Source organism: Anomaloglossus baeobatrachus, chromosome 11, assembly GCF_048569485.1.
Source record: "Anomaloglossus baeobatrachus isolate aAnoBae1 chromosome 11, aAnoBae1.hap1, whole genome shotgun sequence".
In the NCBI taxonomy this organism is placed as follows: domain Eukaryota; kingdom Metazoa; phylum Chordata; class Amphibia; order Anura; family Aromobatidae; genus Anomaloglossus; species Anomaloglossus baeobatrachus.
In genome coordinates this window covers 186,949,807-186,976,703 of record NC_134363.1, presented here as the reverse complement: position 1 = coordinate 186,976,703, position 26,897 = coordinate 186,949,807, and the positions used below count along the sequence as shown (strand labels likewise).

Sequence of the window (26,897 nt, the reverse complement as noted above, 5' to 3'; positions counted from 1 at the left end):
GGCTTTTTTTTTTTTAATTAAAATTTCTTGCCTGTGGGTAGCATGACAGTTCAAAACCACAGTGGGGATTTTTCATTTCATGTCAATAAATTTAACAAGGCCCCATTCAATACAAATTAACACATGGTCTCTGAGGCTTTCATGCTCCGTGGTATCTGCGCAGATAAAAGGGAAAGCATTTTGTGGCCTCATTTGGACTTTTTTTTTTTTTTTAACTTCACCAATAAATGTAAATAAAATAAATGTCTTCATTCTCTCGTGATGAAACCTTTGTAAAGTAACCCTCCAATATATAAGGAAACGCAGGCTGGAGAAATGCGAGTAACCTCTCGTGGTGTGGATGGCCGGACCTGCACCGCGCAAGACAACCTTTACATAGATGAGGAAAATGGTAACTTTATGTCCCGAGAGAACCGTTATGTGCAAAAGCAAGAAAGGAATGGGACATCTCTGAGCTATAAGATCATCTCCTTGCACAATGTACAGTCCTGGAGCCAGAGATGAACCCGCCGAGGACAGTCCTGGAGCCAGAGATGAACCCGCCGAGGACAGTCCTGGAGCCAGAGATGAACCCGCCGAGGACAGTCCTGGAGCCAGAGATGAACCCGCCGAGGACAGTCCTGGAGCCAGAGATGAACCCGCCGGGGACAGTCCTGGAGCCAGAGATGAACCCGCCAGGGACAGTCCTGGAGCCAGAGATGAACCCGCCGAGGACAGTCCTGGAGCCAGAGATGAACCCGCCGGGGACAGTCCTGGAGCCAGAGATGAACCCGCCGAGGACAGTCCTGGAGCCAGAGATGAACCCGCCGAGGACAGTCCTGTAGCCAGAGATGAACCCGCCGAGGACAGTCCTGGAGCCAGAGATGAACCCGCCGAGGACAGTCCTGGAGCCAGAGATGAACCCGCCGAGGACAGTCCTGGAGCCAGAGATGAACCCGCCGAGGACAGTCCTGGAGCCAGAGATGAACCCGCCGAGGACAGTCCTGGAGCCAGAGATGAACCCGCCGGGGACAGTCCTGGAGCCAGAGATGAACCCGCCGGGGACAGTCCTGGAGCCAGAGATGAACCCGCCGAGGACAGTCCTGGAGCCAGAGATGAACCCACCGAGGACAGTCCTGGAGCCTGAGATGAACCCGCCAAGGACAGTCCTGGAGCCAGAGATGAACCCGCCGAGGACAGTCCTGGAGCCAGAGATGAACCCGCCGGGGACAGTCCTGGAGCCAGAGATGAACCCGCCGAGGACAGTCCTGGAGCCTGAGATGAACCCGCCAAGGACAGTCCTGGAGCCAGAGATGAACCCGCCGAGGACAGTCCTGGAGCCAGAGATGAATCCGCCGAGGACCGTCCTGGAGCCAGAGATGAACCCGCCGATGCTCTCGATGGAGACTTTCTCCATTCACAGCCTGATCCAGTGTGAAACGAGCAAATCTATCTGTTTCGCTCCAGTCATTTGGACCCCGGCCTGCAGAGTATTCCAGGCACAGAAGATACTGCAAGGTCATCCGAGCCTTTACTACTATCGTACATAAAATTAATACTAATTGGCTAGTAATAATGTATCGCCTTGTAAAATGGAATGTGAGCTTTTACAGGGATTCGTATAGGAAAGTCTAATTAATTCCGGGGTAATTATGTCACAGCTGCCACGTGCTTCACTCATTTCATAGCTGACAATTACGGCCGGTGCTACCATAGAAGATCCATACAAGTCAGAAAGTGCGGCTTTTATGGGAAAAAAAAGGAGAAATTGCAAAACAATAGAAAGTATGTTTATTGCTTCCACATCTGTATATAACATGGGTACGGAAAGTATTCACATCCCTTTTAAATTTTTCACTTTTTGTTTAATTTTTTTTTCTCATTAATGTACACTCTGCCCCCATCTTGACAGAAAAAAACAGAAATGTGGAAATTTTTGATAATTTATTAAACAAGAAAACCTGAAATATCACATAGTCATAAGTATTCAGCCCCTTTGCTCAGTATTGCATAGAGGCCCCCTCTCTTTTGAGCTAGTACAGCCATGAGTCTTCTTGGGATCCTGGATTTGGGGATCCTCGGCCATTCTTCCTTGCAGATCCTCTCCAGTTCCGTCAGGTTGGATGGTGAACGTTGGTGGACGCCATTTTCAGGTCTCTCCAGAGATGCTCAATTGGGTTTAGGTCCGGGCTCTGGCTGGGCCGGTCAAGAATGGTCACAGAGTTGTTCTGAAGCCGCTCCTTTGTTATTTTAGCTGTGTGCTTAGGGTCATTGTCTTGGTGGAAGGTGAACCTTTGGCCAAGTCTGAGGTCCAGAGGTAGAACCACAAAAAGATGTGATAGCAAGGTATGGTATCAGCATAAGACCACAGAAGCAATACCTCTAAAATTATATATTTTATTATAACAAAATCTAAAATAAGACATACAATGTCTCTCTTCAAAAAACATGAAGGACAAAAACAGTGCCAGTGAATATTGGAAAGAGATCGTTTCAGCGTGAGGAAAAATAGCGATAGGCAGATAGTCACAGATTCGTCAGATTACTAATCTCATAGCCTTTGTTAAACCCTTCCTGACGACGGAGGGTGTCGTAAGTTGAAGGACACTCCCCGTTCCGGGTGGCTGTCCCTCCCTGTCCCTATCTCTAACCAAGGGGTGTCCACCACCAAACCCAGGTGGTAAAGTGAAGAAAACGAACCATAAATACAAACACCAAACACAATAGCGTTATAGGTTTGGTTCCTGACTAGACTAAATACTTCAGTCAGAACTAGATTGTAATTGTTAGGTGGAGCTGTAGGGGACCCGCTACAGTAGCTGTCACCCCACGCTCTCCCGACGCGTTTCTCCCCCACTAACGCAATGCTGGGGGATCATCAGGGGTAAATAAGACACACATGACCGTAATAGTTGTCAATGGGGTAGGTACTAAGTCCATAAAAGTAGCCTCTTAATACACCATAGAGTCTAGGTTTTCGCTGTATGCTAGCAAGTCTTCCCGTTCAGAGACTTGTCTCTTGTTATCCCAAAAAAACTGTAAATATATTTGAGAGCAGATGCTTCCAGTAATGGATGAATAACCCTTATTTTCATAGGCTTATGGGTGGACTATTTTCCATATGTAGGTCCGATTAGGGCAACAGGAACACCTATAGATAATAAATAGGTCCAGTTTCGTTAGTTAGTTCTCCAGGTTAGTTGGTAATGTTACATCAATCTACACGATATTAAAGATGTACAGTCCTGTGGAAAAAAGCTCCTTTCAAAAGCGTTCCATATTGGTGGCCAAGTGTTACAATGAACACTACTTTTACCGATGACTGCTCGAGGGGTAAGCTCAACTTGCAAGGACGCAAGGGTCCCGAGCGCCAAAGCACATCTATATCGCAGGGAGCCAGATACTGTGTCCTGTCTTGTGCCCAGATGATGGGGGGAGAAATGCGTGGGGTGACAGCTACTGTAGCGGGTTCCCTACAGCTCCACCTAACAATTACAATCTAGTTCTGACTGAAGTATTTAGTCTAGTCAGGAACCAAACCTATAACGCTATTGTGTTTTGTGTTTGTATTTATGGTTCGTTTTCTTCACTTTATCACCTGGGTTTGGTGGTGGACACCCCTTGGTTAGAGATAGGGACAGGGAGGGACAGCCACCCGGAACGGGGAGTGTCCTTCAACTTACGACACCCTCCGTCATCAGGAAGGGTCAACAAAGGCCATGAGATTAGTAATCTGACGAATCTGTGACTAATCTGCCTATCGCTATTTTTCCTCACGCTGAAACGATCTCTTTCCAATATTCACTGGCACTGTTTTTGTCCTTCATGTTTTTTGAAGGGAGACATTGTATGTCTTATTTTACATTTTGTTATAATAAAATATATAATTTTAGAGGTATTGCTTCTGTGGTCTTATGCCAAGTCTGAGGTCCAGAGCATCTGGAGGAGGTTTTCTTCCAGGATATCTCTGTACTTGGCCACATTCATCTTTCCTTCAATTGCCACCAGTCGTCCTGTATCTGCCCCATAGCATGATGCTGCCACCACCATGCTTCACTGTGGGGATTGTATCGGGCAGGTGATGAGCAGTGCCTTGTTTTCTCCACACATACCGCTTAGAATTATCACTAAAAAGTTCTATCTTCGTCTCATCAGACCAGAGAATCTTATTTCTCATAGTCTGTGAGTCCTTCGTGTGTTTTTTTGCAAACTCTATGCGGCTTTCATATGTATTGCACTGAGGAGAGGCTTCCATCGGGCCACTCTCCATAAAGGCCCGACTGGTGGAGGCTGCAGTGATAGGTGACTTTGTGGAGCTTTCTCCCATCTCCCTACTGCATCTCTGGAGCTCAGCCACAGTGATCGTGGGGTTCTTCTTTACCTCTCTCACCGAGGCTCTTCTCCCACGATTGCCCAGTTTGGCTGGACGGCCAGGTCTAGGAGGAGTTCTGGTGGTCCCAAACTTCATCCATCTAAGCATTATGGAGGCCACTGTGCTCTTAGGAACCTTGAGTACTGCAGACATTCTTTTTTAACCTGCCCGCGGTGAGCAGCAGCACAGAGAGCCGGCTGCCCCAGAAAAGAGCAGCGCCCGCAGCCCCAGCACAGCGCCTCAGCCCTAGCACAAAGCAGCGCCCACAGCCCCAGCACAGCGCCCCAGCACAGAGCAGCGCCCGCAGCACCAGCACAGAGCAGCACCCACAGCCCCAGCACCAGAGCAGCACCCACAGCCTCAGCACAGAGCAGCGCCCACAGCCCCAGCACAGCACCCCAGCACAGAGCAGCGCCCACAGCCCCAGCACAGAGCAGCACTCACAGTCCCAGCATAGCACCGCAGCCCCAGCACAGAGCAGCACTCACAGTCCCAGCACAGCACCGCAGCCCCAGCACAGAGCAGCGCCAACAGCCCCAGCACAGCACCGCAGCCCCAGCACAGAGCAGCGCCCACAGCCCCAGCAAAGAGCAGCACTCACAGTCCCAGCACAGCACCGCAGCCCCAGCACAGTACCGCAGCCCCAGCACAGAGCAGCACTCACAGTCCCAGCACAGCACCCACAGCCCCAGCACAGAGCAGCACTCACAGTCCCAGCACAGCACCCACAGCCCCAGCACAGAGCAGCACTCACAGCCCCAGCACAGCACCGCAGCCCCAGCACAGAGCAGCGCCCACAGCCCCAGCACAGCACTGCAGCCCCAGCACAGAGCAGCGCCCACAGCCCCAGCACAGAGCAGCACTTACAACCCCAGCACAGAGCAGCGCCCACAGTCCCAGAACAGCACCGCAGCCCCAGCACAGAGCAGCGCCCACAGCCCCAGCACAGCACCGCAGCCCCAGCACAGAGCAGCGCCCACAGCCCCAGCACAGCACCGCAGCCCCAGCACAGAGCAGCGCCCACAGCCCCAGCACAGCACCGCAGCCCCAGCACAGAGCAGCGCCCACAGCCCCAGCACGGAGCAGCGCCCACAGCCCCAGCACAGCACCGCAGCCCCAGCACAGAGCAGCGCCCACAGCCCCAGCACAGCACCGCAGCCCCAGCACAGAGCAGCGCCCACAGCCACAGCACAGCACTGCAGCCCCAGCACAGAGCAGCGCCCACAGCCCCAGCACAGAGCAGCACTCACAGCCCCAGCACAGAGCGGCGCCCACAGCCCCAGCACAGAGCAGCGCCCACAGCCCCAGCACAGAGCAGCGCCCACAGCCCCAGCACAGAGCAGAGCCCGCAGCCCCAGCACAGAGCAGCACTCACAGCCCCAGCACAGAGCAGCGCCCACAGCCCCAGCACAGAGCAGCGCCCACAGCCCCAGCACAGAGCAGCGCCCACAGCCCCAGCACAGAGCAGCGCCCACAGTCCCAGCACAGCATCGCAGCCCCAGCACAGAGCAGCACCAACAGCCCCAGCACAGCACCGCAGCCCCAGCACAGAGCAGCGCCCACAGCCCGAGCACAGCGCCGCAGTGAGCGTCTTGGTCCTCCTCTGAATCGTCCCCAGCATCGCCGTACTCCAGCACCGCTCCTGCCTCCTGTGACCCCCCACTCCACCACCGCTGCTGCCGTGCATCTTATAATCCAGTGCGTCTTATAAACGAAAAATACGGTAAATGACATTACACATATAAGACACCTGATACATGTCCGATTGCACAATAAGGGTCTGAGCGCACGGTGAGTATTTGGTTGCACCATTTCTGCATCGCTTGGCAGGAAAAATGCAGCTCAAAATGACAATTTTTTGCCTCGTTTTTGCATGTATTTTTCAAATTGGATTCAATGGGAGAAAACGCATTTGTTAGTGTTTGGAGTTGTGAGAACGTTCACCGGTGCGGGATATAGCGTCTATATGCCATAAGTGATGGGCGTCTGCTTCATCCATACGTGAGCGTTGTCTTGTCCTCCGCACACGTACGCCAGGCGCCTGCTCGTGGCGCAGCTCTAACCACCCGGGCGCAGCGCGGCATCTCCAGAAGCCATCCGACATTGCGCGTCAGCTGCCCTCCTGATACTGCGGAAAGGAGATCAGATCCTATCAGGGGCGATATTTCATCCGAATATATAAATGGAATAATAGATTAATTATCCAGGCACAGAGCGGCGGGGGACACCCGGGGTCATAGCGGGGGATACGTGAGCCCCTCTCATTATTGCCACTTATGACCCTTTTTCATTTGGCTCGCTGGGAATAAAATTGGAGAGGAAACGCATAGAGGAAGCATTTCCATGGAGCGGAGCCTCTGGCTTTCATTTGCCGCGCTGGCTCGCAGGCAGAGCAGTGCTGAATGCGCTCAATTAGGCCATTAGAGAGATGCATTCCTCTTTATTAGCCTGTGTCAAATCCTTTTTATTAGTGGCTGCAAACGACCCTTCGTCTGCAGTAAAATGTCATGCCAGTTCAGCCCTTTTATTTGTTCTGCGCTGACGAGGATCAAACTCGCCCCAGAAACCGCGCAGAAAGGAGAGAGGTATTTACCTTGTGAAGCCGGCGCCGCATTAACCCTTTACGTGCACCATTTTCAACGAAGCTTTCATTACTATGATACAAAATAGTCCATGCACCGGCGGGGGGGAGACGAAAACCGGGCCAATTTACTACTGCTGCGGCTAAGGGCGGGGCGCCGGAATGTCAAAAAGCATCCATACCCAGAAGATAACCCTGCAATGCTGGATTCTGACTGACCATTGTGCCTGGTACCGTCCCCTGCAAATAATACTAATAATGCCGCTCACCACCTGGACCGCATCCTATATTGCACTCTTGATGTGTTTTTTTGTGGGGTGAGGAGGTTCCTAGTAGATTCCTGTTTTGTCCTGTTTTTTTGGGGTGGGTTTTGTGTGGTCCATCCTGCTCCTGTGAAAAATAAAAGCGCATTAAAAAAAAACCGCATTCACTCTATGGCCTTATTCAGACCTGTATGGGTAATTTGATCTTGGATAAAAAATGGAGACGTCTCTGATTTTTTTTTATGGACACACAGTCTACCAGAAAACACGGACATGTGAACAGCCCCATAGAGTATAGCGGGTGCACGCCCTGTCCTGTGTCTGCGCAGGGGTCCACCATAACGAGCGCCGGGTCCAGACGCCACATCCCGACCACCGTGCCGATACCAGAGACACATCACCCCCTGAATACATCGCTATAAACACAGAAAGCGCTAAAGACTCTTCTCTCCCATGTGAGGGGCGCTGATACTTTTAGGGCGATTATCCTGGAAAAGTGACATAAAAATGAACTATAATTATTACATTATAATATCAGGAAAAAAAACAGATTTATTCATTTACTGCAAATTCTCTAAATCGATGTTATACTATAAACGCATCTCGTTGCTGAAAAGTGACGGCGTCTTGTGCAGGCGACAGATTGGCTCTTGAGACGTTCCGGTCACGGTGCCTGCGTCTTGTCCCAATATCCCCAGATAAAAGGCGTATTACTAAACCAAAACTGGAGCATCACGGTGCCCAGTCTCATCCCAAATATCCTGTATACCTGTGTGTGTGTAGATACATGTGTGACGGTCACAAATCATCCAGATGACAAACTATTAAATCCTGAAGGATGAAAAAGGCGTAAGGACTTGTTCACACATTGCACAGTGTATTTTTCCATTTTTATTTTTTTTTTCACATCATTTTACAGTAATTTCATTCTCTGTTTTTGGTACATTTTTGAAAAAAGAAAAAAAATACCTGCATGTAACTTCCTTCCGTGTTTTTGCTGCAGTTCTTCACCCTTGAAATTAAAGAAGTTCAGTAGATAAATTAAAAAAATAAGCACAGAACCTCCAGTAATTTTCGAGCTTTATTTTATTGTTTCATGCCGAAAAAAATGCTTTAAAACCACCATATTTTTCGGGAGAGCCTGGACATGGATTTTAGTGGAGGAGAACGATATTGCGTTATATGCCGTGTTCCAAAATAGTTCTGTGTTGCTCCATCTCTTATGTGGGGTTTGTAGCAGAATCCACATAAGAATTGGCTTCTTGTTCTCTCTGAATCTATTTCTTTTTTACCTTGAGAACATATGCCTATCATCCATATGATGCTGTTTTTTTCTACATCAAAAAAGAAACTAGTGGGAATTCTTGAGCGATTTATAGCAGGAAAAAAATTTCACATGTGACTTCTTAAGCAATTAAACTTAAAATTAAAAAAAGTGTCCCATACACAAAGTGCCTGCACCGCACCATAAAAGTGGGCGGAAAAGTGTTTTTTTCCAGCCTGAAAATTCACATAAACAACCCAGAAGTGAAGGTCTCATCTTCTGTCATAGAACACATAACTTGGTACAGGATACTATCATGGGGTTTGATGGAATAACTGGAGACCGGGGCTCCTAAACTGGTCCTCAGGCTAGGGGGGCCCTAGCTGTCCCTGATCTCAGAGATACTTCTGATGGTGATGATGTCTGGTCCGCCTTCCTAGCCCTGATCTAATACCCCTTCTCCCTCACCCCAGGGGAGGACAGAACAGGAGTGATTGAACCCACAGATATGGATAAACATAAAACCAAAACTCGATCTCGCAACACACTCACACAGAAGTATTAGGTTATGTGTGTACGGTGCGTTTTTGCAGCGTTTTTGCACGTTTTTTGGGTGTGTTTTTGGTCTTAAAACTGCATGGCTTTGCTTTCCCAGTTGTGTTTTAGGTGCGTATTTTTGGTGACCACAAAGATGCAGCATGTCAATTATTTTTGCGTTTTTGCCAGCGTTTTTCACCCATGCAATGCATTGGAAAAAATACAGCGGCAAAAAACGTAAAACGTGCAAAAACGCATGCGTTTTTGTGCGTTTTTTTAGCGGCCAAAAATGCTGCATCTTTGTGGTCACAAAAAAAGGCAACATGTGCACATAGCCTTAGACAAACTGTGATAAGGAAGAAGATAAGAGCAGGGAGGAAACAAAGGGAGAACCCCACAACAACATCACGCACAAAGCAATACAATCACCAGCAGGACTGAGATGCAACAGCACACAGACTGGTGTAGATAAAGCTATAGTCAGCATAGAAAGACAGGCTCTTCCATCTCAAAAATGCGGGGGAGTGACTGTGATAGGTCTCCCACAACATGTGATTCAAGAGGTAACCAGCAGGCTAGCTGAAATTATCTCCTACTAGTCCTATCACTAATGAGAACACAGGTCGTCGATGCCCGAGCCTGTATGTGTAATTCAGAAGCACCAAAGGAGGCATAGTATGAAGTGTCAGATTCTGCAGTGTGATCAGCGTCGGATTCTGCAGTGTGATCAGCGTCGGATTCTGCAGTGTGATCAGCGTCGGATTCTGCAGTGTGATCAGCGTCGGATTCTGCAGTGTGATCAGCGTCGGATTCTGCAGTGTGATCAGCGTCGGATTCTGCAGTGTGATCAGCGTCGGATTCTGCAGTGTGATCAGCGTCGGATTCTGCAGTGTGATCAGCGTCAGATGCTGCCATGACACGCGGCGAGTTTAGAGCCAAACACCGTGTGACAGATCCGTCCCGGCTTGGTCGCCACATTTTATCCCTATGTGTCATTTTTGGAGATGATCCCTATGCTATTAGTCATGGCTAGTGGTACAGCCATGGCTCCTACCTGGGTGTATACGGTATATATCATTTTTTAGTCCCTATATTAAATAGTTGCCATGGAATTCTCCAAGGCTGAAGGATAGCGCCGTTCCCCCGTCCAGTCTCGCTGCTTTAATTCTCTGCCAAAATTTGTGCAGAGGTTGAGGGCGCAGCGCTGAACTCCCACCACCTGGCACCACTGCTCGGATTATTAGTTCCTGGTAATTTAGTGCCCTTGCACTGGGTCGATTTGTGCCTTTTCATTTCTAATTGATCTAGTGCCTGTTTAAATGGCAGGAGGCATCTGCTGAGAGTTGGAAGGTTTATAAGGCGCAATAATTCATAACACAGTCTGGAATTTGTCTTTCATATCCCTGGGCTAAGCCCCTGCAGGGCCAGCGAAATTACGGCAGGCAAGGCAGCGCTTTATATTCTCTGCTCAGGACTCAGAGCCTTGCATTAAACTGGGATCAGCGCAGATTACTCTCTAATATGATGCAGCATTAGAGCCTGCAAATTACACCCCGCAAACGTCTTAACCCTCTCATCGCCACTCAGCGCCTCGTTTATATTACTTTATGGTGTATTTCACACGACTGCAGCAAATATGGGCGCAAGGAAGACGAAAGCTGTGGCCTCACTGACACTATATCCAACTAGTCCATTCCCTATCATTGTAGTATATCTCATCACTATAGGATCAGGCCACACTAATCCTTCCTAATTTTGATTTGATCTTATTTTTACAATTTTGTTTGCACTTTATGTGATATTTTAACTCTTTTTTGCACACACTTGTGCAAACATCTGATTTGCTGAAGATGTGACTCCTATGGGTGGATTCTGGACCTGCTCATTGAGTGCACTGGGTGTCCACAGGATGCATAGCATTGGGCTCATGCACTTTGTAGGTGAGGCTGGACAGTGGACACCTTCCATTTGCACCTTTTTCAGCCCCGCAAAACTAATCTGACCTGTAATTTTTATGTTCTTAAAAGTAAAGCACAGAATTTGCTGGAAGGGCCATTTTTAGGACAATTTTGCCACTATAAATAGTGATCCAGCGCTAAACGTGATAATACAGCAGCAAAAATGATCCCTGTTTTGTAGTGATGCAATGTGCCAGCGCCGACAAATCACGATCTCAAGCCACATGCAAATTATCCTGGAAGTGTTGAGACGCATACAGTAGTTTGACACGCCCCCTTTGCACTTCCAGGCTAATTTGCATGTGGCTTTAAAGGTTGATTTCTTAGCAATGGCACGTGCCATTACTACAAGACCGGAATCATGGTTATTGACAGGTTCCATTTAACTAGGTAAAACAACATAATAGTTTTAAACGGCTGTCAACCATGAGTAGTAGTAATAATAATAATAATAATAATAATAATAAATATTTCTACAGCTTTCTGTCCTACTTGTTCTTTATATTAGCTCTAGCACTCGACTCATTAGGTGGAGGTGACTGAGCATGAGTGTCCTCCAGTACTCATTAGGTGGAGAGGACTGAACGTGTGTGTCTTCCAGCACTCGGCTCATTGAGTGGTTGTGACAGAGCGTGTGTGTCCTCCAGCACTTTGCTCATGATGTCGAGGCGACTGAGCGTGTGTGTACTACAGCACTCCGCTCATTAGGTGGAGGGGACTGAGCCTGGGTGTTCTCCAGCACTCAGTTCATTGGGCAGAGGTGACTGAGCATGTGTGTCCTCCAGCGCTCAGCTCATTAAATGGAGGTGACTGAACGTGTGTGTCCTCCAGCACTCGGCTCATTAGGTGGAGAGGACTGCGCCACTCGGGTCATTAGGTGGTTGTGACTGAGCGTGTGTGTCCTCCAGCACTCTGCTTATTAGCTAGAGGTGACTGAGCGTTTGTGTCCACCAGCACTCGGCTCATTAGGTGGTTTTGACTGAGCATGTGTTTCCTCCAGCACTCAGCTCATTAGGTGGCAGAGTGTGTGTGTCTTCCCACATTTGGCTCATTAGATGGAGAGTACTACATGTATGTATCCACCAGCACTTGGCTCATTAGATGAAGGGGACTGAGCAAGTTGCCTCCAGCTGTCAGCTCATTAGGTGGATGTGACTGAGCCTGTGTCGTTCAGCACTTGGGTCATTAGGAGGAGGTGACTGAGTATGTGTGTCCTCCAGCACTCGGGTCAATAGGTGGAGGTGGCTGAGCGTATGTGTCCACCAGCACTCAGCTCATTAGGTGGTTGTTACTGAGCGTGTATGTCCTCCAGCACTTGACTCATTAGGTGGAGTCGACTGAGCATGTGTGTCCTCCAGCACTTGGCTCATTTCATAGAGGTGACTGATCGTGTGTGTCCTCCAGCACTTGGCTCATTAGCTGGAGGTGACTGAGCGTGTGTGTCCTCCAGCACTCAGCTCATTAGGTTGAAGTGACTGAGCATGTGTGTCCTCCAGCACCCGACTCATTAGGTAAAGGTCACTGAGCGTGTGTGTCCTCCATCACTCAGCTCATTAGGTGGAGGTGACTGAGCATGTGTGTCCTCCAGCACTCAGATCATATATGGTGGTGGTGACTGAGCGTGTGTGTCCTCCAGCACTCAGATCATATATGGTGGTGACAGAGCATGTGTATCCTCCTGCACTCAGATCATATATGGTGGTGGTGACAGAGCGTGTGTGTCCTCCTGCACTCAGCTCATTAGGTGGAGGTGACTGAGCGTGTGTGTCCTCCAGCACTCAGCTCATTAGGTGGAGGTGACTGAGCGTGTGTGTCCTCCAGCACTCAGATCATATATGGTGGTGGTGACAGAGCGTGTGTGTCCTCCAGCACTCGGCTCATTAGAAGGTGGTGTGTAATTGCTAATATCAGTAATTTTCTTATGATCTGCACAGTGCTTGTGATGTGTTATTGTGAATAGAAGTGAAGCGTTGTGTGATAAGTCCTATGTGCTGAATGTAGGTGTGTGATTTCTCCTGTAATAGTTATGAGTATTGGATTATTTGCAGAGATGGTCAGTATTCACTATATACCACCAGTATTATGTCACGGACGCTCCGCTCCACCATATTGATCCCGTGTATCGCTATAGTTTCCTTTGATCTTATTCTTTCCCTTTGATGGTCGATTTTAATCTCGTCTTTTCTGATTCCCTTTCAGACACCCCCTGTTCCCGCTGTTGACGTTGCTTTTTGAGAAGTGCGAGCAGGCCACGCAGGGGTCCGAGTGCATCACCTCCGCCAGTTTTGATGTGGATATTGAGAACTTTGTGCACCAGCAAGAACAAGAGCATAAGCCATTCTTCAGCGAAGACCCCGAGCTGGACAACCTGGTAAGGATCGGGGCCTTCGCTCAGACCAAGGCGCATTTATGGAGGCAGACGGTGTCCATGTAGACCGTGCATGAGCTGCTGTAGTTTCATGGTATTCTCCTTTAATGTATGGACTCTAGGCCATACAGTTTATGGGTGCCATATTAGGAGAGCTGGGGTGCAGTGCCACATACAGCCTGTGGTCAGGTGTGGCGCTGTTTGTTTGGATTTGTATATTAATAGTGACTTTTCTATCCAGATACTTTTATTTCCACATTATAACAATTACAAAATATAATAAGGAAAATGTAGAGGAAAATAATCATGTAATCGATTTATTGCAATTTTTCGGACCTTGCGCATCACATAATTAATGAACAGAAATAATTCCACATGAACACGTCTTAATTGCGCTCTCTGTCTTTCAGTCACGGCCATTCTGCGGTCACTAGTTTTTATTTGTTGTTTGGCTAAATGTTAATGGTCCTGACTTCCCCTTCATAAGCCGCTCGGGCTTCAGTGTGCGGAGGATTGGATTTTAAAGGGCATGAAATCTATTTATTGTCAGAGGGATAATAATGAGAAAAGGGGATGAAAACTCCGACAAGAGGAAAGTTTGTTTGCTGACAGGGAGGAAAAAATCTGTGTAGAGCGGATGTCAGGCCCAGACGCGTGGAATATCCTATGTGTTATTTATTGAAGATTAAAACATAGGCTGTCTAGACCCCTCTTTGCCCCCTCGGTCCAGACCCTTCTGTTCCTCCTCAGTCCAGACCCTTCCGTTCCTCCTCAGTCCAGACCCCTTCGTTCCCTCTCGGTTCAGACCCCTCCGTTCCCCCTGAGCTCAGACCGCTCCGTTCCCTCTCGGTCCAGACCCCTCCGTTCCCTCTCGGTCCAGACCCCTCCATTCCCTCTCGGTCCAGACCCCTCCGTTCCCTCTCGGTCCAGACCCCTCCGTTCCCTCTCGGTCCAGACCCCTCCGTTCCCTCTCGGTCCAGACCCCTCCGTTCCCTCTCGGTCCAGACCCCTCCGTTCCCTCTCGGTCCAGACCCCTCCGTTCCCTCTCGGTCCAGACCCCTCCGTTCCCTCTCCGTCCAGACCCTTCCGTTCCCTCTCGGTCCACACCCCTCCGTTCCCTCTCGGTCCTGACCTATCTGTTCACTCTCAGCCCAGACCCATCCATTCCCCCTCAGCTCAGACTCATCAGTTCCCCCTCCGCCCAAAACCCTCTATTCTCCCTTGGCCCAGACCCATCTGTTCTCCCTTTGGCTTAGACCCCTGTATTTGCCCTCGGCCTAGACCTCTACGTTCCCTCTCAACCCACACCCCTCTGTTCCCCCTCGGCCAACACCCCTCCGTTCCTTCTCGGCCCTGACCTACCCATTCACTCACAGCCCAGACTCATCTGTTCCCCCTTGGCTCAGACCCATCCGTTCCCCCTTGGCCCAGACCCCTCCGTTCCCCCTTGGCCCAGACCCCTCCGTTCCCCCTTGGCCCAGACCCCTCCGTTCCCCCTTGGCCCAGACCCCTCCGTTCCCCCTTGGCCCAGACCCCTCCGTTCCCCCTTGGCCCAGACCCCTCCTTTCCCCCTTGGCCCAGATCCCTCCTTTCCCCCTTGGCCCAGACCCCTCCGTTCCCCCTTGGCCCAGATCCCTCCGTTCCCCCTTGGCCCAGACCCCTCCGTTCCCCCTTGGCCCAGATCCCTCCTTTCCCCCTTGGCCCAGACCCCTCCGTTCCCCCTTGGCCCAGATCCCTCCTTTCCCCCTTGGCCCAGATCCCTCCTTTCCCCCTTGGCCCAGACACCTCCGTTCTCCCTTGGCCCAGATCCCTCCGTTCCCCCTCCGCCCACACTGAGCTATTGGGAAAACAGGTTGTAATTTGTAGTATACAGAAAAGATTTTTCCACCACCAGAAGCAAAACAGTAACAATGCAGCGACATGATAAGAATCTGCAGAACTAACCATATGTTGAATAGCTGGAGGTCACATTTATGTATGAGAAGCCGAGATGATTGTCCATAAAATGAACATCGTCACTCTCCGAGCTGTAGTAGATGATGAGATATGGAGCCTGGAAGTCACAAGTGCAAAACATTGTTACCCTTTTGCTCATCAGTGTATATTAACCCCTTCTGTCCATACAGAAACCACTTTCTCCGCCGGCTTAGATACTTGTGTGTTTCCCCATGGCTTGGATGCAGAGTACCTTCAGCCACCGCCGCTTGAGATTTATTCCATAAATGTTCACTGGTGGCCATCAGCAAACCATACAGACCATACAGTAATTCTTGGTGTGAACGCTGGAGCCACATCACAAATGAGCTTGTGCACACGTTCCAGTGACTGTTTTACTACCTGCCATGCTTCCTCTATCACCAATCCAACACACCATGTCTCCACCACGTCTCCATAGATGAGGAGCAGCAGCCATTTGTGCCTCAGACCAAGCCTGTGTACGACAGAGGGGGGTACAAGAGATTCAATATGGAGCCCACAACGTCCCTGCTGTCTCTGGATATACTAATACAACCTATGAAGCATATCGGGGGCCTGCAAACTTTGCACCCTAATAGCTTAGAATTTCTGCAAGTTTTTCACATTTAAAATATTGCAGACAATGGAAACAATTGCACACATTGGCACGCCTTGCTGCATCCAAAATTGTGCTTCCAAGAAAACTGAAACAAACGAGATGGGCCTTGTTCAGAAATTCATGTTTTCCGCAGAAAGCGAGCACACAGACTTTTCAGCACACGGACTTTTCAGCACACGGACCTTTCAGCACACGGACCTTTCAGCACACGGACTTTTCAGCACACGGACCTTTCAGCACACGGACTTTTCAGCACACGGACCTTTCAGCTCACGGACCTTTCAGCACACGGACCTTTCAGCACACGGACCTTTCAGCACACGGACCTTTCAGCACACAGACTTTTCAGCACACGGACCTTTCAGCACACGGACTTTTCAGCACACGGACTTTTCAGCACACGGACCTTTCAGCACACGGACCTTTCAGCACACGGACCTTTCAGCACACTGACCTTTCAGCACACGGACCTTTCAGCACACAGACTTTTCAGCACACGGACCTTTCAGCACACAGACCTTTCAGCACACGGACTTTTCAGCACACGGACTTTTCAGCACACGGACTTTTCAGCACACGGACCTTTCAGCACGCGGACCTTTCAGCACGCGGACCTTTCAGCACGCGGACCTTTCAGCACGCGGACCTTTCAGCACGCGGACCTTTCAGCACGCGGGCCTTTCAGCTCATGGACTTTTCAGCACACGGACCTTTCAGCACACGGGCCTTTCAGCTCATGGACTTTTCAGCACACGGACCTTTCAGCACACGGACCTTTCAGCACACGGACCTTTCAGCACGCGGACTTGTCACATGTGTCCTATTCAGACATGTCCTATTATGGTCTCATCCGTGGGCCAAGCTTATTTAAATACCCTAGACATGACCCCCATTATTCCCATCTTCATAGATGGATCGTGTCGGATCGTCCTTTTAATACAACCACTTTTACAATTTACTGTTTAACATTTTTAGCCATTTTTGAGATATAATAATAATACTCTTTATTCCTATAATGCCAACATATTCCGCAGCGCTGTACAATTCAGAGTATCTTAACATTTCTTTTGTTTACAGCGTGTTGCCTTGGAGACCGACCGCCGCTGCTAGATGGCAGGACATGTGCAGCGCTTACAAGCCCTTTTCTATTGATCCTGTAAACAATGTATTGAAGATTTGAGGATCCCTGGAGCACCCTGTTACCGCCTAGTCCACGCCCGCCCCTGCGCAGCACCTACAAGCTCTACAGCAGCGGTGGTCGGTCTCCAGGGCAACGAGCTGTAAAGAAATGAAAAATGTTAATATCTCAAGAACGGCTGCAGATTTTAATAAGCAGTAAATTACAAAAGTGTTTCATTTTACAAGCTCTATCCGACAAATATCCATCTATGAAGGTGCGAATAACCCTGTAAAGCAGTGGAATATTATTTTTGCCGGATTTGCCACTTTATATGATCGGAAATTAGGTGTCAGAAATGCGCCAAATATTGCTCCATTTTATGATCTAGTGAAGGAGCAGACACTTTAATAAATCTTCTCCAATGATGTAAATTGTGTCACTTGGGTGCGAGAAGTTCTGAAGGAGTGAGAAAAGTTTCTAAAGTTTTCATCTTTTGCAGTAATGCTGAACTTTAGAGAGGCCGTATGCCGCTCACACATTGACCTTTCCTTCCTCCGAACATTTATGCCCGGTATTACGACTTGGTTTTTAACTGACCGGAAACGTCTCTCGCCCCCCAGTATGCCGAATCCTTATTGCCGCCTTATGTTCTGCTGCTTCTCCTGCAATGTAAATCCCCAGAAATTGTTCTGGCGTAGAGATGATGAAAAGGCCAGCGACATTAGCCATCATTAGAAGAGAAATCATGTATTCCTCACAGCCGAGATGCACATAATTAGAAAATAGAAAAAGGTCAGATCTTGCCATTATCAACTCAATCAGCCGCAGAGTGCCACGCAGTCAATTAATTCAGCATCTGTGTTTTTTACAATCCTGTGCACGTCTTGCGCTGGCCTGTAACTCTTCAGGGGGACAGATATACTGCTTGGCCAGGCAGCGACATAAATGAGAGCTGAACAAATGATCTGAGCTAATTGAGAGATTTATGTCATTCTGTGTGTCCGTAACGTATGGATAATGTCCGTGTCCTCGCTCTCACACCGTCCATCGAAATGTGCAAGAATATCATCGGGGTAATATCCATCACATGCCATGTACCGCCATAATGTACATTATATACGTCCATACAATGCAAAGCCGTACATTAATGGAAGGAAATCTGTGCATCATCTCACTCCAGCACCGCAAACAATCCTGCAAGTATTTCTCCAAAGCAGACATCATATCCATGTGTAGTAATTAGATTTACATGGGATGAGAAAACCTGCTAAATATAGTAAAAAAATCATTGCAGTGCAGCTAAAAGAAAATGCAGCAAAGTCACCCAGCAGCCCCATGTAAAAAAATCTAACGGGCATGTTCAATGTTCACACAGGGTTGTTCAGGTGTATCTAACAGTGAATTCTGCACCAAAATCTGCATGGTAAAACACATAAAAAACTCATATTGATTTTAAAGGGAAAACTGCATTCTTTATTTTGTTTTTGCTTGAAGAAAAACATCTATGAGCTGCGATTTACCCCATATTACCTCAATTGCAACCACACTAGGGCAATTGGGAAGAGCCGGGTAAAGTGCTGAGATTGTCACATCTAATGGATGCGACAATTCTGGGCAGCTGCAGGCTGCTTTTTTTAGGCTGGGGGGGCTCAATATCCTTTGGTCACCTTAGCCTGAAAATTCCAGCCCTCAGCTGTCTGGCTTTATCATGGCTGGTTATCAAAATTGGGGAGGACCACACGCTGGTTTTTAAAATTATTTATTTAAATAATTAAAAAAAAAAAGTCGCATGCGGTTCCTCTTATTTTGATACTTAGACAAGATAAGTGCATGGCTGGGGGCTGCAGCCTGTAACCGTATGCTTTATCTGTGTTGGGTATCATAATATGGGGGCACCCTACACCAAATGATTTATTTATTTTTTTACCACGATTAGATGCGCATAGAGTCTGTGATTGGAAGCAGTCAGCTGCCACGCAGGGTGGGGGTGCACCTGACTGCAACCAATCACAGACACCGGACACCGGTGGGCAGGGAAAGCAGTGCATATGCATGAAGGTAAATGAGCAGAAGTGAATGTGCGGCAGCGGGAGCAGTTACATCCGCCTCAGGCATTCAGTAAGTGTAAAGCGCTCGCTCCTATCCCCTATCCCTTCTACCACCATTTGTAATCGCCGGATTCTGGTCCCCATAGACTCATATGGGGATTGGTGTCTGGCCAGATATCTGGGATCAATTCTGGGCTGGAATTGGATCTTTTTTTTTTTAATCCGGTTAGGTCCGCCGGTCCCGGTTACCTGCGAGTCCACCCATCACTATTCTGGAAGTGTAGTTTTCCCTCTGAAAAACGCAGGTCCATAAACTCCTTGTGAACCTAGTGCAGCTTTGGTGCTGATTGTAACGTGTGTGACTGGTTTACGGCCGCGGGTCCACATGCAGCAGAGGGACATAGCTTGTAAGCTGCTGCTTTATTTGCAATGTTTATTGCATGAGACACATAAATTCGGGGGTCTCGTCTGCCCTTCACAGATAGAAACTATTTTTATCGTCTTTACAAGTCATTAAAAATGTGCAGCGCTAAACAGATTCACTGATGACCGTGCGCGGCTCCTTCATCTCTGGAGACAAATGACCTCCATGTCGCCCTGTAAGAGGGTTATGGGGGTTATTTAAAACTTTTTATTGGGGGTCAGAGGAGCAGGAAAGTCCTTGAATATCGGAGTGCGCTGGTTTCCACCTTTTGACCCTCCAGTTGGCGTTTGTGGTGGTGCTCGTGTTGGGAGTCCGGCAATCTGTGATGGGGGCGTCTGTACCACTTTTTGCATTGCTGATTGATGTTGTGCGTCATGGAGTCATTTGGCTTTTTTCAGATGGTGAAGGCGATCCAGGTCCTGAGGATCCATCTGCTGGAACTGGAGAAAGTAAATGAATTGTGCAAGGACTTTTGCAACCGGTATATCACCTGTCTGAAGACGAAAATGCACAGTGATAACCTGCTCAGGAACGACTTGGGTGGACCCTATTCCCCTAACCAGCCATCCAACAGCATTCACACACAGGTCAGAACACGCCTAATGGTGGTGGTTGTTTGTTTTCTGCCAGCGACTTATTATGGTGCCAATATTTGTGTCTGTGGCAACATTATGCCACGGGACTGATCTATAGCTGTCAATTCATCTGCTACGTATGTCCCATACACAAACTGGACGTGGCCGAGTGTGCATGTGTTCTCCATGGGGGGTGAGAAATAAACTATTGACAGACTTCACTGGTAGCCACTTATCTCTTTAAGTTTAAATTCAGAAGCCCGACCCTTCACTCTTGTTCTAAAGGTACCGTCACACTAAGCGACGCTCCAGCGTTCCCACCAGCAACCTGACCTGGCAGGGATCGCTGGAGCGTCGTTACACGGGTTGCTGATGAGCTGTCATACAGGCAGATCTCACCAGCAACCAGTGACCAGCCCCCAGCCAGCAGCGACGCGTGGAAGCGATGCTGCGCTTGGTAACTAAGGTAAATATCAGGTAACCAACCCGATATTTACCTTGGTTACCAGCGCACACCGCTTAGCGCTGGCTCCCTGCACTCCTAGCGATCGGGTTAATTACCCGATGTGTAGTCTGGCTATGTGTGCAGGGAGCTGGCACTGATAGCGTGAAAGCGGCGGACGCTGGTAACGAAGGTAAATATCGGGTAATCAAGGAAAGGGCTTCTTGGTTACCCGATATTTACATTGGTTACCAGCGTCCGCAGAAGCCGACTCCCTGCTCACTGCACATTTAGTTGTTGCTCTGTCGCTGTCACACACAGCGATGTGCGCTTGACAGCGGGAGAGCAACAACTAAAAAATGGTCCAGGACATTCAGCAACAACCGGCGACCTCACAGCAGGAGCCAGGTCGTTGCTGGATGTCACACACAGCAACATCGCTAGCAATATCGCTGCTACGTCACAAAAGTCGTGCCTCAGCAGCGATGTTGCTAGCGATGTTGCTTAGTGAGACGTGGCCCTAATACTGACTGTGAGGGGAGAGTCAACACAGATACATGATAAGATCCTGTCTGCAGCCACCACTAGGGGGAGCTACCTGTATACAGAGATACATGATAAGATTCTGTCTGCAGCCACCACTAGGGGGAGCTCCCTGTATACAGAGATACATGATAAGATCCTGTCTGCAGCCACCACTAGGGGGAGCTACCTGTATACAGAGATACATGATAAGATTCTGTCTGCAGCCACCACTAGGGGAGCTCCCTGTATACAGAGATACGTGATAAGATCCTGTCTGCAGCCACCACTAGGGGGAGCTCCCTGTATACAGAGATACATGATAAGATCCTGTCTGCAGCCACCACTAGGGGGAGCTCCCTGTATACAGAGATACATGATAAGATACTGTCTGCAGCCCCCACTAGGGGGAGCTACCTGTATACAGAGATACATGATAAGATCCTGTCTGCAGCCACCACTAGGGGGAGCTCCCTGTATACAGAGATACATGATAAGATCCTGTCTGCAGCCACCACTAGGGGGAGCCCCTGTATATAGAAATACATGATAAGATCCTGCCTGCAGCCACCACTAGGGGGAGCTACCTGTATACAGAGATACATGATAAGATCCTGTCTGCAGCCACCACTAGGGGGAGCTCCCTGTATACAGAGATACATGATAAGATCCTGTCTGCAGCCACCACTAGGGGGAGCTCCCTGTATACAGAGATACATGATAAGATCCTGTCTGCAGCCACCACTAGGGGGATCTCCCTGTATACAGAGATACATGATAAGATTCTGTCTGCAGCCACCACTAGGGGGAGCCCCTGTATACAGAGATACATGATAAGATCCTGTCTGCAGCCACCACTAGGGGGAGCTCCCTGTACACAGAGATACATAAGATCCTGTCTGCAGTCACCACTAGGGGGAGCTCCCTGTATACAGAGATACATGATAAGATCCTGTCTGCAGCCACCACTAGGGGGAGCTCCCCGTATACAGAGATACATGATAAGATCCTGTCTGCAGCCACCACTAGGGGGAGCTCCCTGTATACATAGATACATGATAATATCCTGTCTGCAGTCACCACTAGGGGGAGCTCCCTGTATATAGAGATATATGATAAGGTCCTGTCTGCAGCCACCACTAGGGGGAGCTCCCTGTATACAGAGATACATGATAAGATCCTGTCTGCAGTCATCACTAGGGGGAGCTTCCTGTATACAGAGATACGTGATAAGATCCTGCCTGCAGCCACCACTAGGGGGAGCCCCTGTATACAGAGATACATGATAAGATCCTGTCTGCAGCCACCACTAGGGGGAGCTCCCTGTATACAGAGATACATGATAAGATCCTGTCTGCAGTCACCACTAGGGGGAGCTCCCTGTATACAGAGATACATGATAAGATCCTGTCTGCAGCCACCACTAGGGGGAGCTCCCTGTATATAGAGATATATGATAAGGTCCTGTCTGCAGTCACCACTAGGGGGAGCTCCCTGTATACAGAAATATATGATAAGATCCTGTCTGCAGTCACCACTAGGGGGAGCTCCCTGTATACAGAGATACGTGATAAGATCCTGTCTGCAGTCACCACTAGGGGGAGCTCCCTGTATACAGAGATACATGATAAGATCCTGTCTGCAGCCACCACTAGGGGGAGCTCCCTGTATACAGAGATACATGATAAGATCCTGTCTGCAGCCACCACTAGGGGGAGCTCCCTGTATACAGAGATACATGATAAGATCCTGTCTGCAGCCACCACTAGGGGGAGCTCCCTGTATACAGAGATATATGATAAGATCCTGTCTGCAGCCACCACTAGGGGGAGCTCCCTGTAGACAGAGATATATGATAAGGTCCTGTCTGCAGTCACCACTAGGGGGAGCTCTCTGTATACAGAGATACATGATAAGATCCTGTCTGCAGTCACCACTAGGGGGAGCTCCCTGTATATAGAGATACATGATAAGATCCTGTCTGCAGTCACCACTAGGGGGAGCTCCCTGTATACAGAGATACATGATAAGATCCTGTCTGCAGCCACCACTAGGGGGAGCTCCCTGTATACAGAGATACATGATAAGATCCTGTCTGCAGTCACCACTAGGGGGAGCTCCCTGTATACAGAGATACATGATAAGATCCTGTCTGCAGTCACCACTAGGGGGAGCTCCCTGTATACAGAGATACATGATAAGATCCTGTCTGCAGCCACCACTAGGGGGAGCTCCCTGTATACAGAGATACATAAGATCCTGTCTGCAGCCACCACTAGGGGGAGCTCCCTGTATACAGGGACACATGATAAGATCCTGTCTGCAGCCACCACTAGGGGGAGCTCCCTGTATACAGAGATACATGATAAGCTCCTGTCTGCAGCCACCACTAGGGGGAGCTCCCTGTATACAGAGATACATGATAAGATCCTGTCTGCAGCCACCACTAGGGGGAGCTCCCTGTATACAGAGATACATGATAAGATCCTGTCTGCAGCCACCACTAGGGGGAGCTCCCTGTATACAGAGATACATGATAAGATCCTGTCTGCAGACACCACTAGGGGGAGCTCCCTGTATACAGAGATACATGATAAGATCCTGTCTGCAGCCACCACTAGGGGGAGCTCCCTGTATACAGAGATACATGATAAGATCCTGTCTGCAGCCACCACTAGGAGGAGCTCCCTGTATACAGAGATACATGATAAGATCCTGTCTGCAGTCACCACTAGGGGGAGCTCCCTGTATACAGAGATACATGATAAGATCCTGTCTGCAGCCACCACTAGGGGGAGCTCCCTGTATACAGAGATACATGATAAGATCCTGTCTGCAGACACCACTAGGGGGAGCTCCCTGTATACAGAGATACATGATAAGATCCTGTCTGCAGACACCACTAGGGGGAGCTCCCTGTATACAGAGATACATGATAAGATCCTGTCTGCAGTCACCACTAGGGGGAGCTCCCTGTATACAGAGACACATGATAAGATCCTGTCTGTAGCCACCACTAGGGGGAGCTCCCTGTATACAGAGATACATGATAAGATCCTGTCTGTAGCCACCACTAGGGGGAGCTCCCTGTATACAGAGACACATGATAAGATCCTGTCTGTAGCCACCACTAGGGGGAGCTCCCTGTATACAGAGATACATGATCAGATCCTGTCTGTAGCCACCACTAGGGGGAGCTCCTTGCAGTCAGTTATATTATATGTATACACGTTAAGCAGCGCGCTGTTAGTTTAATCCGCTATGATTTTGCAGAGCCATTCCTTGTATATCTCTTGCAGCTGTTCTCTCCTGCGCAGTCCCCAGAATAAAGGCTTGTCTCTTTGTTGATGGCAGCGGGGAAGGCATCTGTAGGGAATGTGGCCTGTCTAATAGGTATATATTGGATAAGTGCTGTAGATACAATGCACTAATACATAAGAAAAGCTTTATTTGCCAGGTTTTGTAGCGTTGCACACGAGACGCCGCCCGGCTTTCATGAGCGTTTCTGCGGTGTGCAGTGCGGCGCTGACCATCGTCTGCCTCCACGCAGCGGCATACTGATTGCAGCCGCCCGCACTCCCATCATTCGCCGCTCTTGATCCAGCTGTCACACTTCCAACAGCTTTTGTTTTATGTATTTTATGAGCTGGAGAGAATATTTAAATATTGCATGTGCTGGCGGCCGCAGCGGAGGGAGACGATGAGATCTGGAATATTTGATGCGCTCGACATGAAGAGGGAGAATATTCCAAGAAAAATTTCTTCAAATTTCTACTTTTTACTTCTGAAAAAAATCCAAATAAATAACGGCGTGAAAAATCTAATTTAGACATTCAGGAATAACAAAGTCACTTAATCACTGATTTTAGAAGTAGAGAGAAAGAAAGTGTTTTTTTTTCTTCTCTTGTTTGCTAATATCCTCTGGAAATAGACTTCTTATCCTTTCCTTGCTTATTGCAGTTTCCCTTATGAGCGAAATTAGCAAGAAACTTGCATAAAGGACGACAATAATTGCTCAACGAGCATCTCGTTTGTAATTTATTAGCTTCTATTATTGCGGGTTGTCATAGCAACAGCTCGCATCCAGGGCGACAAGAGAGATGTTAGATATGAGGCGATGAGACTGCGAGCTCGGGAAAATGGAGATGCACATTTTTATCAGTAATTTTGCTGAAAATAGGAAGTGAGAAGTTAATGAGATGTAAAGCTGTCCTGTGGCTGTTGTGAATATATTTTTTTTAACTGTTGATCTAATTAGAATGCATCGGTCAGGAAACATAATAAGGATTTCACATGTCAGAAATACCCCCGATCGTGGCGGAGAAAAAATGTATGGAACCATCGCAATGAACGGCCATCGCTGTAATGATCCAATCCAGGCTTTATTTATAGGAGGAGTCCATGTAGAGGGCGACTGGACACAGGGGCTCTGCCATAGAGGGGGACCAATCTGCGGTAGAGGGGGCCAACTGCTGGGGCTCTGCCATAGAGGGGGACCAACCACTGGGGCTCTTCTGTAGAGGGGGCCGACTGCTGGGGCTCTGCCATAGATGAAGGCCGGCCACTGGGGCTCTGCCATAGAGGAAGGCCAGCCACTGGGGCTCTACCGTAGAGGGGACCGGCCACTGGGCTCTGCCATAGAGGAAGGCTGGCCACTGGGGCTCTGCCGTAGTTGGGGGCTGGCCGTTGGGGTTCTGCCTTAGATAGCGGCCGGACGCAGGGGTTCCCCTGTAGAGGGGTTAAGGACACTGGGGCTCCATCTTTGACAGGGACTGTCCGCTGGGGTTCTTCCTTGGATGATGGACAGGCCCCTTGGGTTCCGCCTCAGAGGTGAAATAGCTGCTGGGCTCCATCGTAGAAGAGGGCCGGCCGCTTGGGTTCCACCATAGAGAAGGGCCGGCTACTTGGGTTCCGTCATAGAGGAGGGTTGGCTGCTTGGATTTCGCCATAGAGGAGGGCCAACCTCTTGGGTTCCGCTGTAGAGGAGGGCCGGCCGCTGGCATTCCACCGTAAGAGGGCCAGCCCCTTGGGTTCTTTCACAGAGGAGAGCCTGTCGTTTGGGTTCCACCGTTGAGGAAGGCCAACCACTGGGGTTCTGCTATAGAGAAGGGCTGGCCGCTGGGGTTCTGCTGTAAAGGAGGGCCAACCACTGGGGTTCTGCCGTAGAGAAGGACTGGCCTCTGGGGTTCCGCTGTAAAGGAGGGCCAACCACTGGGGTTCTGCCATAGAGAAGGGCTGGCCGCTGGGGTTCCGCTGTAAAGGAGGGCCAACCACTGGGGTTCTGCCGTAGAAGAGGGCTGGCTGCTGGGGTTCCGCTGTAAAGGAGGGCCAACCACTGGGGTTCTGCCGTAGAGAAGGGCTGGCCGCTGGGGTTCCGCTGTAAAGGAGGGCCAACCACTGGGGTTCTGCCGTAGAGAAGGGCTGGCTGCTGGGGTTCCGCTGTAAAGAAGGGCCAACCACTGGGGTTCTGCCGTAGAGAAGGGCTGGCCGCTGGGGTTCCGCTGTAAAGGAGGGCCAACCACTGGGGTTCTGCCGTAGAGAAGGGCTGGCCGCTGAGGTTCCGCTGTAAAGGAGGGCCAACCACTGGGGTTCTGCCGTAGAAGAGGGCTGGCCGCTGGGGTTCTGCTGTAAAGGAGGGCCAACCACTGGGGTTCTGCCGTAGAGAAGGGCTGGCCGCTGGGGTTCCGCTGTAAAGGAGGGCCAACCACTGGGGTTCTGCCATAGAGAAGGGCTGGCCGCTGGGGTTCCGCTGTAAAGGAGGGCCAACCACTGGGGTTCTGCCGTAGAGAAGGGCTGGCCGCTGGGGTTCTGCTGTAAAGGAGGGCCAACCACTGGGGTTCTGCCGTAGAGAAGGGCTGGCCGCTGGGGT

At 49.5% G+C, this 26,897-nt stretch overlaps 1 protein-coding gene across 8 annotated transcripts in view; it reads left to right on the top strand.

Annotated features, from left to right (window-relative positions):
• The window catches only part of PKNOX2 (PBX/knotted 1 homeobox 2), a 410,686-nt gene that overhangs the window by 353,955 nt on the left and 29,834 nt on the right, over nucleotides 1-26,897 (top strand). For all 8 annotated transcript variants that reach the window (XM_075328081.1, XM_075328085.1, XM_075328082.1 and 5 more), the window contains 2 exons: nucleotides 13,154-13,325; nucleotides 19,888-20,076. In XM_075328081.1, coding sequence (XP_075184196.1) covers nucleotides 13,154-13,325; nucleotides 19,888-20,076 — 361 coding nt within the window. The remainder of the gene's footprint in view (nucleotides 1-13,153; nucleotides 13,326-19,887; nucleotides 20,077-26,897) is intronic.